Below are 13,089 nucleotides of genomic sequence, written 5' to 3'. Positions count from 1 at the left end.
GCGTCAGTTCCTGCTGGATCACGTAGCTTACGTCGTATTCGTGGCTTTGTGTAGGAGGCAGGGTTACTTTCAGCGGCGGCATCCAATCGCCTTCCTAAAAGAACAAATAATATATAATATCGCGGGACAAATTACAAACAATTGTCCTAGCCCTACACCAAGCAAAGATTCTATGTACGGTCGAGTTTATAAACTTGTGAGCAAAAATTTGATCAAAAATTTCTGAACACGCTTCTACGCCGTAAATAACAAAGTCGTGTTCAGATATTTTTGATAAAATTTTTGCTCACAAGTTTATAAACTTGCTTGAACGACTTGTACGACTTAAAAAACGTAAAAATCAACGTAAAAATTACAAGGGTCGCTCGATTTCTTTGCTCCCAAGTACATTTATATATACTTAAATAAATACAGACACCCAAGACTCAAGTACAAACATTCATATTCATCTTACAAATATTTGCCCGTCACGGGAATCGAACCCGCAACCGCTAGTTTTGAGCAAACATACCTACTTAGGTATTTTTGGGTTCCGTGCCTCAAAAGGAAAAAACGAAACCCTATTAGGATTAAAGAACTAAATAATTTCCTTGCTCACCCCCGACCCCCCCGATCCTATTAGGATTTATTTGCTGTCCATCTGTCAAGCTCCGCTCTGTGACGTGGTACTTGCCTCAGTCAGTGGTTTGATCAGCACTTCGATGTCCTCGAGCTTCTGGTGCGAGTGCACTTTGAAGGCCAGCTTGGAGCCGTCAGCCTCCAGGTCTTCGACCACGGGCCTCTGCACCAGCTCTATGGAGCGGCTGTGCACGCCGATATCGCAAGAAGCCTGGAAAGTCGTGGAATAAAAAATAAAATTAAAACATCAAAAAACCAACTTTAATTTTTTTTTTAAATCCCAGTAATTATAAATGCGAAAGTTTGTAAGTCTGTTTAGTCTGTTAGCAAATCTATTTTTTTAGTGTAAAAGCGGTAGTCTGCTTGTAAATTGTAACTTGGAGGTTCATGAAACACGGCAGAGGTATCTTCTACCTGGTAATATTTGTTCGCTAGGCCATCTAATGTGTTTTCATCATATCAAAGTATAAAATTATAGGTCTAGCTCACCTCACAAGTGTAAGTGCCGAAATCAGCGTCAGATTCCGGGATGACAGTCAAATTCGAGTGGGTGCCCATGGTACTGATCCTGGTCTTGCTGGCAGAGGTGATTGGCTTCTGGTCTTTGAACCAAGTTATAGCAACACTGCAAAAAATAAAGTGATTTTTTTTATTCAAGACAGACATAATAAGGCAAAAAACAAAATCCTATCCTACTTTAATATTATAAATGTGAAAGTTTGGATGTTTGTTACTCAATCACGCAATAACGGCTCAACGGATTTACATGAAACTTGGCGTACAGACAGACAAAGATATGCATTGAGACATGGGATATACTTGATATCCCGGTAGGTAATACGTTTCCGTGGGATAATATTTTAAGTTTAAACAAGAATATAGAAGGCACTGTCCAAGAACGGCGACGTACCTCAGCTCTCAAGATGACGTGACGTGTTAACTTCGTTTGCAATCAGTAGATGGCGTTGTGCGAGCGAACCTTGTCCTTTCAAACTGTTACCTTAACTTTTTTCAGGCCAAACTCTAAGACATTTATTTATTGCGTTTCCATGGTAACAAGAATCGTGTAAGTACTGTTGACGTTGTATATTTCAAAAATTGCGCGGCCATAATATACTTACAACAGTTCAGGCACTAAGTTATTTATTTCCAATGCGGGCGAAGCCGTGGGTTAGGGCTTAGTACTTTAATAGAGGGTAAATTTCTGTGTGGGCCCAGATGGCTGCCCATATCTTCATCATTTTTTTTTCATTGACAAAAAGTATAAGTACAATATTTTCTAAAATGTAACGGACGGACTAGGTAGGTAATATTTTTTTTAAGAAACTACCTTACCAGTGACGTCATTAAGGACACAATGATTAAAGATACACGTCTCTTTTATTAACCCCCGACGCAAAAAGAGGGGTGTTATAAGTTTGACCGTTATGTGTGTCTGACTGTACGTCTGTGGTACCGTAGCTCTTAAACGGGCGGTTTTTTTAATTGAAAGCAGGTTTTCTAGCAATGGTTCTCAGACTTGTTTTATCAAAATCAGTTCAGCTGTTTTTGAGATAATGAACTTTGAAGTGACAATGTCGGGGGTTTACAAAAAAATGGAGAACCCGACTATGTCACTTCAAAGTTCAATATCTCAAAAACGGCTGAACCGATTTTAATGAAACATGTCTTTTAAGTTGTCCTTTTATGTAGGTATTTGATGAGAATGTACTCACGGTAAATCTTCATGAACGACACACCGCAGCGTTGCTTCGACGTTGATGGCGGAGTTGACAACTGTTTGGTGGACGTGTATGCGAGGCTTTCCTGCGAGAATTAAATAATGTATTAGCTTTTATCCACAACACTTAAGCTCGATTTACCACTGCGAGCGGAGTGGACTCCGCACAGACTCAGTTTAACGGGTTATTCCCGCCTGTTACCACCAATTTGATATCAGTGGTAACAGGTGGGAATTTTTTCCCCACCTGTTACCACTGGTAACTAATGGGAATAAAAATTCCCATCTATTGCCACTAAACCAATTTCTTTAGTGAGTAATGAGATGAGAAAAAAATCCAATTATTTACCACACATTCATTTTAATTTTCAGCAGTTTTGCAGCAGTACCACTAAGTACTTTAGTGGTGAAAGATAGGAAAAAAAAACCCAGTTGTTACCACTGGTAAAAATTGGTGGTAACAGGTGGGAATAACCCAGTTTAACGTCCAGCGATCAGCTGCATGAAAGTATTTACTCCGGTCTTCTATGAAGTTGATCAGTGTAAATATTATTTCATCATCATCATCATCCCAGCCTATATACGTCCCACTGCTGGGCACAGGCCTCCTCTCAGAACAAGAGGGCTTGGGCCATAGTTCCCACGCAGGCCCAGTGCGGATTGGGAACTTCACACGCACCACTGAATTGCTTCGCAGGTTTGTGCAGGTTTCCTCACGATGTTTTCCTTCACCGTAGCTCGTGGTAAATTTCAAATGTAATTCCGCACATGAATTTCGAAAAACTCAGAGGTGCGAGCCGGGGTTTGAACCCACGACCCTCTGCTTGAGAGGCGATAGGTCAAACCATTAGGCCACCACGGCGATAAATATTATTTGCATTACAGAAATAGTGCTACTGTGTTTAACATGTCCATGGTTGGTGCCATCACTCTACATAAAACTTGTTCATTGGACCACTGCGGATATTATATGCATTACATATTATATAATAATATTTTTCTAAGCCGTGGTGGCCTACTGGTTTGACCTATAGCTTCTCAAGTAGAGGACCGTGGGCTCAGACCCCGGCTCGCACCTCTGAGTTTTTCGAAATTTATGTGCGAAATTACATTTGAAATTTACCACGAGCTTTACGGTGAAGGAAACTCGTGAGGAAACCTGCAAAAACCATCAATGGTGTGTGCGAAGTTTTCAATCCGCACTGCGCCCGCGTGGGACTACGGCCCAAGAGCTCTCATTGTGAGAGGAGGCCTGTGCCCAGCAGTGGGACTTATATAGGCTGGAATAATGGTCATGTGTTAGATAATAAGACCTCAGGACGTACCTAGAACGACGACCTTAATCATGTTCTGATTGTTTCCCACGGAGTTAAAGGCGTAGCAGAAGTAAGTGCCAGATTGTTCCGACTTTATATTCTTGATGGTAACACCGTAGCGGGTGAACGTCGCGTCCTTTTCTCCCAGATTCTTGTTCTGTAATTGGAAAAGGATAGACTGCTTAAGTACAGCAATAATGCTAGGTTTACATTAAATTAGTAGTGCCCTTTTAAGCACCTATTACCTTATGAGCATCTGATGCGGAATGTCTTAAGCTACACGAAGGTATAAATAACTCATTTTATTTCTTTTTTTTTTAGTTGCCACCTACCGCCTTAACCTGTCCTCTCCCAGAGGCACAAATTTGTGCCCAAATTCCTCCTGTTATCCTGGGAGATGACAGATTAATAGGGTAGAGTACAATACAATACAATAAAATAGTACATTGTGTCTTAAGGGCGGTAAACAAGGAATTACGAACGAGAGTCTATATAATGAGTCGATGTTCGTAATTCTAGTACCGCCCGTGCGACATACAATGTTTTTCATCACATTTGCGAGTAAAATTGTATATTTGTAAAAGAAAAACTAATATTTTTTCAAAAATTGCCGATACCGCTGACCATGTGCCCCACGTGCGCGCGCCGCGCTGCAGCACGCCATGCAGTATCACACTCATTGACCGACCTTGGGCTTCATGACAACAAAATTAGTACGGGCAATGACTCATTTACCGACCACGGGTTTCATGACAAGCACATTAAGGTCGAGGGTTTTATTTGGGGGGTTGCAACCAAGGTAGCCTGCATGTTACGACACTGTTTACGAGCAAGTGTGATGAAAATATCCTTTATTACACACCATAAATCAGTACAAAAATTTGTATGGACACAGAATTCAGGGTAGATCTCTTTCGGACAACCATTTAAAAGACAGTTATTATTTAGTTTAGACAGAGTCAGGAACCGGCCCACTATCCCTTGCAAAGGGTTTTGTATGGGTTTTGCATAAGGCTTAACTCACCATACCCATTGCGGGTTTCGTCGCCCTTTCATTTTGCTTTTAAAGCCCTTATAAACGCTAACCCATTTGAGTAATCGGTATCCCAATACCCTTACAAAACCCTTATCATCCGCTCACCAACATCTTGCATATCGCTTATAAGGGTTATCCTTATAAAGGGCTTCCCTTTAAGCATATAAGCGTGCTAATTTAAATCGTCTACCTGTATGTACCTTAGCGTAGATATATACTAATCCTGTCTCGTTAGTGTCATTAGTGTTATGGTATGGTATAGATAGCTAAAAAAAAATTTTTTAAATTACATTTTCATGAAGTTAAATCAAAGCTTGTAAAAATGATTAGGGAGTTATTTTCAAAGCGACAAATGAAACAGCTGTTGGTACATTAGCTTTTGAGTGTTTCAAGACGACAATACTTACACAGTAAAGTCCTACAACGCCATCTACCGTCGAGTAGTGAAGTTAAAATAACCCATACAACGTCAACGCTTTTTGCTGCGTTTAACATAGTAGAAGATACAAGCCTACATCGATCTTCACCGGTCTGATAATAGAATGAAATGTAGGTATTTTATAATAAATTCAGTACTTATATTAGAAAATATATTATATTAGAAATGGTTTTGCTAAAAAAATCCTGGACAGGCTAACAGGTAAAGATCTTTTTAGGGTTCCGTAGCCAAAATGGCCCCTTGAATGAACCCTTATAGTTTCGCCATGTCTGTCTGTCTGTCCGTCCGTCCGCGGCTTTGCTCAGGGACTATCAATGCTAGAAAGCTGTAATTTTGTAAACTACAATTATGTAAACTATGCCGACAAAATGGTACAAAGTACGTAAAGTGGGGGTGATTTTTTTTCTCATCCAACCCTATAGTGTGGGTTATCGTTGGATAGGTTAAAACCATTAGGGGTTAGGGTAGGGACATATTCAACTTTAAAGTGCAAATTTTCATTAAAATCGTGCTCGATTCCTCCCCCCCACCCTACTCTAAAATCTAAACCGGTGGGTGGAAATTTTTTTAAAAGGTCAGGATGTTAGTAAGTACAAATTTTCAAGGTAAACTTTAAAGGCTAAGTTTGCTTGAGAATTATTTGTAGTTTAAGAGAGCAGCCTAAGGTATAAAATATACCTAAACTTGGAAGATTCCGTATTAAATACGAAATCCTTAGAAAAATATTTCTCAATGTTTTCATCACGGCTACGGAACCCTATTTTGGGCGTGTCCGACACGCTCTTGGCCGGCTTTTGTTCACGCTTTTACTTTATCTTCAAATAGGAAATAACTTGGCCCAAATTCGCGATAATGTCCGCCAGCAATACAAAATGATATTCATCAATCGTACAGACAGACATTATCAAACTTTATCATTGAATTGACGCCTTTACTGTTTGCTGTGTTCAAGGCAATTTGGTCTTTAATGTCACATTATAATAGTATTTGTTGTCTCTGTGACAGTTTCAACGTGTGAGTTCTGTTATCGTTACACAATGAACTTCCTAAAGATTAGGTTGTCTAAAAGAATTGATTGTTCGTAGTGTTGTTTGTTTATAATTAGCAATCCCAAGTTTCCAAGTTGCGAAATTTTTCACAAACATATTCGTACCTAGTAAATTGATAATGGATCGAAACAAATAAAACGTCCACGCTTTCAATTTGAAAGTGGCCATACACTTAATAATAGGTAACTTAATAGGTAGGTACTTTTTGTTTTCAACATTCTAAAAAAAAATTGAAAATACAAACTGAAATATAGATGCACAGAAAATCCACAAAAAATTTCTGGAAAGACCCTGTAGCAACTTGTGGCCAATACGTGCATCATCATTAGGTATACCCAGCTATACACTGCTGTACAACGGTACAGACACGAATTTCCCCTATTTATTTTTCAGGTTTCCTCTGTGCATCTATATTTCAGTTTGCATTTTCAATTTTGACCCTTACGGGATGACCGTAAAAGTAAAAATTTGGAAGAAATAAAAAACACAAAAAGATTCTAAAAAAACAATCTTAATTAGAAAAGCGTAAACATCTTCAACGAGTCTTTTATATGAATAAAAAACATGTTTTTCAAAAAACAGTAAATATTACGTATGATACGAAAAACATGTAAGTAGGTAAATGATCATAATGTCCTTGCTAATTATTGCTATTTGCTGTGACTTCTTTTCATAAGTGTATTTCAAAAAAAGTCACGTCAAGATTGTTTACCCTTATTCTAATGCTACAAAAATCGAGGTATAACTGAATCCGGTAGGGTTGGATTCCCAATCCGTATACTCGTCGCATTTTCAAGGGACGTGGTTTAAGAAGTCGGTATTCTGGTAGACTTACCTCCGTACTTCCCAGTGGAGTCAAGGTCCACTGTACCTCGGGAGCTGGTGAACCGTTGACGTTGCAAGTCAGAGTGACATCAGCGCCCTCGCGCGGCCGATCGGAAGGACTCGCCGTAATGTCTGAAAGTTACATTGTAAATATAAACTATAGGTAGTCATTCACGATGACGCGTGCCGTGGTTCTTATTACAATGTCATTAATGTCTAATTTTGTCAAAATCACGCGTCTTCGTGGATGGCACTAGGTATAAATGAAAGTACTGGTGAGACTCGGCCATGTTTAAATATTATTTGTTGCCCGTGATTTTGTTTCCGAAGTATTCGTTTATTACTATCTTGCAGAACTGCAGGCCGGAATTAAAACTGTTCTTAGTCCCCTAGGGTCTCGAACTAGGTGTCTCTATAATAATAATCAAACCCGGTTGTACTGAAGAAAGAAAAGAAAAACAAATCTTTTGTATAAATAAAAGTAGATTTTCGAACTGAATTTGATTTTTTATATACGAGTAATCTGTAAACATTATTCCTGATCACTGAAATCAATGACATGGTTCGTTTGAACAGATATTTCTGTCTTATATAGTGTAAAAGTATACGGCCATAATGTAGGCAGCCGTAGAATCATAATTTTAATATTAAATAATATTTTTTTAATAAGCCACTTTACTATTTTACAATATATACGAGTATAAAGATAAGTTAAATATATAATACAATCATAATCATGCCAGCCGAAAGACGTCCACTGGCTGTACATAGGCCTCCCCCAAGGCTCTCCACTCAGACCGGTCTTTTGCTTTCCGCATCCAGCGCGACCCCGCGATCTTAACCAGGTCGTCACTCCATCCTGTTGAAGGCCCACCGACAGCTCGTCTCCCGGTCCGCGGATATAAATATTTTTTAATAGGTACTTTATTTCTACTTACTGACTACTATTGGTGCCTCATACACTACCAAAGAGTGCTCGACTTGCGCCGGAAGACCCTGTTCGAGTCTACACCGGTAGATGCCGCTGTCGCTCGGCTCCACCGACTTGACTATCAGGTCGCTGCTTGCTGTGCTGTTACTGTAAAAGACAAACATTTATTTTAAAAAACCAGCCACGTAGCCTGCCACAAACAGCTAAGCCTATTTTTGTATAAAAAGCTTATGAGTTGAGTTGAAGGCAAGCACAAAAATGAAGCAAATGTAATTAAAAAGTATTGAAACTTACAAGTCGTATTTAGTGGGTGATCCCACCAGAAAGTCAGTCTTCACAATAGTTTGGCCGTCTTTTGTCCATTCCACCACCGTATCTGAAATTAAAAAAGTTCTACCGTCAACAAGTTTGTTTATATAATAACCCTTCCTTTGGATTTCGCTTGCACAAATAAAAGCTTTGTATGCATGTTATTTTATTAACATTTTTTATCAAACATTGTCCCAAGAGTACAAAACAGGGCCCTTTTGCCTGATTATGATGAATATAAAAATAATCGATAAGATTGACATTTGCGCATATTTATACAGGTCTATACAACACAGTAGTTATAGTGCAAAACCATTTTTACTGTTCAATTCATTATAATTAGAAGAGAAAGTTGGCAGGGGACTGTTCAAATTTTTCAATTAGTGTAGGAATGGCCTTATAATACAATCTATAGGTAAGTTTATTGGTTGAACTGTAAACTTGCTTATTATGTTTAAAAGTAATTAAATAAGATACCCAAAATTTTACCTCATAAAAACATGCTGTAAAAATTATTCGTGCCAAGTATGGATTGAGACATGGGGCATAAATAAGTAGCCGTCAAAAGATGTCACCGTGACTCTTCACAAAAGAACAATGTTACAAAATCACATACGTTCCTACTGTTTCTAGCGCCTAGCGCAGTCTCTGTTACTCAAATCACGACGCCGTGGAGTGCGGTGACTGTAGTGTTATTTTGGATCAATTACTTGTGTGATAACGGTGTGTGACAAAAACACGGTCACATAGCACCGCGACAATATTATATGGTGATATGAGTAACAGGCGTGACAAAGTCACGTTGAAATAACAGTGTGACAAAGAAACGTTTATCACAGGACCGTGACGTGTCACAAATATCATGCAGTGTCACGAGTAACAGGCGTGACAAAGTCACGACGAATTTTCACTGTGACTTTTTTGGGACGGGATCTTCAGTCACTGATATCAAAATGTAACGCTTTTCCCCATGTCTACCCAATAGTAGCGACCTGGGTGAGTAAATATAAGTTAGCTTCAGTTCTATCTTGTTTTTATTTTATTTGTTGTATATTATTATGTATTATAAGAAACCACTTTGAATAGCAGACACCGGCCAAGCCTTGCCAGAATTAGCGAGCAATGCTGGTCAATCGAGCAAGTCTACGGTGCATTATTTTATATACAAAAGTATTTAGAGAATCTGTCTCAGGTTCGGTCATATTTAATACAAAGTATGCATCGTAATTGTAATATTGAACGGTTGCATTTTAAACAGTACAAAATAAGCGCAGTCATTAAAAAACATCAATAATTCATAGTCACAGTTCACAACTAAATTATGACGTAACCAAATGGCGGCGGTTCCGGTGGCGCCAAAACGGTGCGCGTGCGCTTCCGGATAACGGTGGCTCATAATAAGTAATAAAATAGTACATTAAATGGTGCGGCCAGACTGCGGGACGGCAAAATTTTAATATTAGCGTTTGCCGTGGGTTTGCTTATCTACACAACTACTTTATCACTCTTGTTGCTGTTGAATTTTGCATACCTTTAATGTCGACGCGGCACTCGAGACGAACACTCCGCCCGATGGTCAGGTTGTAGGTCTGCGGGCGACTCGTGATGGTCGCATTTAGAATGGGCATCGAATCACCGTCAATGTCCGCTGCAGAGAAAGAAAAATACACTTTTTTTTACATAAAACTATAGACGACCAGATGGCCTAGTGGTTAGAGAACCTGACTACGAAGCTTGAGGTCCCGGGTTCGATTCCCGCGTCGGGGCAGATATTTGTATGAAAAATACGAATGTTTGTTCTCGGGTCTTGGGTGTTTAATATGTATTTAAGTATGTATCTATCCATATAATTATATTTATCCGTTGCTTAGTACCCATAACACAAGCTTTGCTAAGCTTACTTTGGGACTAGGTCAATTGGTGTGAATTGTCCCGTGATATTTATTTATTTATTTATTTAAAACTGGCCGTCGTTGAGCCCAATCCCACCTGATGTTAAGTGCAGATGAGGCCAAAGGAACTTCTTTTTTTTGTTTTTTATTCGCCTGGATGGAAAACGAGCAAGTGGGTCTCCTGATGGTAAGAGATCACCACCGCCCATAAACATGTGCAACACCAGGGGTGTTGCAGATGCGTTGCCAACCTAGAGGCCTAAGATAGGATACCTCAAGTGCCAGTAATTTCACCGGTAAAGAAAAATGTTACGGCGCGTTACATGGGGGAGAGGGGTGTCAAAAATCACCCAAACTTGCGTTACGTATTACTTGAACGCCTCCTAAGGGGTACATATCGGTTCGCATACTCATTGAAAGTCCGAATGTAATGTTTGTCAGAATGATCGTTTGTCATAACTCTTTTTTCTCTGAATCCAATAATTGTTCAGAATTGTTATAAAACAAACCCAACCTAACCTATAGTTTTCTATAGGATGACCATTTAAATATTTCAGAAAAATGTAAGCTTTAGTGGGAAAAAAATTATGACAACGACGATTCGGACAAAAATACTACTACTAGCGAAGAGTATGCGAACTTTGGCGCTCGCACTATAAGACCAATGAACTATAAACAATTCTACAAACAATATTAGGTGCTCGTATAAACCAGCGGGTCAGCTTAGTAGTTGTTTACAATTCATTGATATTAAACCTCCGCAAAGTGATGCCTGATTCAATACCATAACCAATGTCTTAAAGCTAATTAAAACTATTTCATTCAATTTCTTTCCATTATTATTTTCATCATTTGCGTCCCGCGTTAAGTTAACGCTTTTTCAAGATAGCAGGTTTAGGGCACACGTTGAAAAACATTCGTATATGCAGGAAATTTCTAGGAAGTTTCTGGAAACTTTTATAAGAATTAAAAGCAAGTTCCCATTCAGTAAGTTTCTCGTGAGAATCTTTCATAAATGTGTGTGTGTGTTATGTGTTATGTGTTACGCGTCAAAATTTGAAAACTAGTCAAGTGCGAGTGGGACTTGAGCACCAAAGTTTCCATACAAATTTGTAGGCATCTATAAAAATCCACGCACCAACCAATTAAAAATTGTGCGTGTGAAGTTCCCAATCCGCACTGGGCCCGCGTGGGAACCATGGCCCAAGCCCTTTTGTTCTGAGAGGAGGCCTGTGCTCAGCAGTGGGACGTATATAGGCTGAGAATGAGGAAGGCTAAAAATCCAGTGCCAGCAGCAATGTGTTTGACGCACATCAATTTTTGTATCTGATAATCTGATTACCACGCATGTGCTTCCGCTGCTCACATAACGACCCGAAAGCAAATATACCTTGTTATGATTGGGTTTTTGGAGTCTTTTTGACAAAAAAAACCAATCATTACCAGGGTATTTTTTGCTTGCTTAGTAGCGACATCTTTGTCTGGGTGAGCGGTTAGTTAGTTCCGAAAGAGTGTGACGTCTCTCGGAGAACATAGATGTCGCTAGTGCTGCTGCTTAAGTAGCATAGTAGAAATAAGCAACCTGAGATATGTATGCATAGGAAAAATTCGTGTCTAGATTCCAGCAGTGGGTGTAGGGGTTATAGCACGCAGCACGGATTTCTGACGGAGTGCTGGACTCTTTTTCTGGTTTTTCTGTGCATCCATGTCTCGGTTGTATTTTCGAAATATACCTTGGTTGTCGGCGTCATTTTGCTCAGTGTCAAGAGCGCCATCTGACAGGAACGCGTCGTTTAATTTCGTGTCTCGCCGCTGTCGGGAGTGCGGCTTCTGAAACAATAAAACATACGTATATTAAAAGATTATTCGTTACCATAGAGAATTAAAACAAATTAACTGATGTAGAAACCTCTACTATAGTAGAAAAGCTGTGCGAAGCCGAGTTCAGTACCACTACCATCAGTTTACAGTGACCGTAATCGATAGCGACGGCGTAAATTATTTGTAGAGGCGCTGTACAATTCTCCATACAAATAATTTACGCCGTCGCTATCGAGTACGGTCACTGTAAAGTCATGGTAGTGGTTAGTGCTATCGTCATTATCGGAAGCGCCAAAGTTCGCATACTTTTCGCTATTCATATTTTATTTGCATTAATTTTATTGTAATTGATTGTCCAAATCATCGTTTGTCATATTTTTTTTCTCACTGAAACCTTATTTTTTCTTGAAATTTAAATGGTCATCCTAACTAGGACTAGGAATAGGTTTGGGACTAGGTCATTGGTGTCATTGCCCCATGATATTTATTATATTTTTCCCATTGAAAAAGTATAGACTAGATTAGGTTTGTTTTAATTCAATTCTAAACAATTTATGGATTCGGAGAAAAAATAATTATAACAAACGATCATTCTGACAAACATTCATTCAGACTTTCAACAAGAATGCGAGCCGATATAGACCATATCATTATCATATCAAGCGGATAGACGTCCATTGATGTAAGGGTTGCATTCCACCGTGAACCCGCGTCTTTAACCAGGACGACCTGTGCTGCGCTTGCGTTCCGCGTTCTCCATTCCAGAACTTTTCGACCGCCATCTGACGTTTTAACATCAAAAAATACCCTTATAAAACACATTAAGTTAATTCTCTTGCAGAAGCAAAGCGGTTGCTCGGTACTTGACTATTCCTAATTGTTTTAAATGTAGGGTGGGTTAAGGAAGTGAAGGGTGGCTGCATGTTTGTTGTGATGCTGCTTAATTTGTTTTTTTTTTCTTTCTCTCTTTTCATTTGCATGTTATGAATCATTAAATTAAAAATACATTTTCGTTAAGTGTCGCAAATACGCATTTCTTTCGAACAACTACATATTTGCGGCACTTGCAATCTAAACTTTGGGCCCATGGTCGTCCGACACAAAAAAGTTTGTAAAAGAAGTGTCGGACAAGC

At 39.2% G+C, this 13,089-nt stretch overlaps 1 protein-coding gene across 1 annotated transcript in view; it reads right to left on the bottom strand.

The window, feature by feature from the left end:
- Window positions 1–643: 643 nt before the first annotated feature.
- LOC141444038 (limbic system-associated membrane protein-like) overlaps window positions 644–13,089 on the bottom strand; it is a 15,824-nt gene continuing 3,378 nt past the window's right edge. Inside the window, exons 3-11 of the mRNA XM_074109478.1 lie at window positions 11,869–11,965; window positions 9,775–9,891; window positions 8,229–8,310; window positions 7,942–8,081; window positions 7,014–7,135; window positions 3,664–3,811; window positions 2,334–2,424; window positions 1,108–1,243; window positions 644–829 (exon numbers count right to left, since the gene is read on the bottom strand). Coding sequence (XP_073965579.1) covers window positions 644–829; window positions 1,108–1,243; window positions 2,334–2,424; window positions 3,664–3,811; window positions 7,014–7,135; window positions 7,942–8,081; window positions 8,229–8,310; window positions 9,775–9,891; window positions 11,869–11,965 — 1,119 coding nt within the window. The remainder of the gene's footprint in view (window positions 830–1,107; window positions 1,244–2,333; window positions 2,425–3,663; window positions 3,812–7,013; window positions 7,136–7,941; window positions 8,082–8,228; window positions 8,311–9,774; window positions 9,892–11,868; window positions 11,966–13,089) is intronic.

This window comes from Choristoneura fumiferana, chromosome 29, assembly GCF_025370935.1.
Source record: "Choristoneura fumiferana chromosome 29, NRCan_CFum_1, whole genome shotgun sequence".
NCBI lineage: Eukaryota > Metazoa > Arthropoda > Insecta > Lepidoptera > Tortricidae > Choristoneura > Choristoneura fumiferana.
This window is presented reverse-complemented; position numbering and strand designations above follow the sequence as displayed.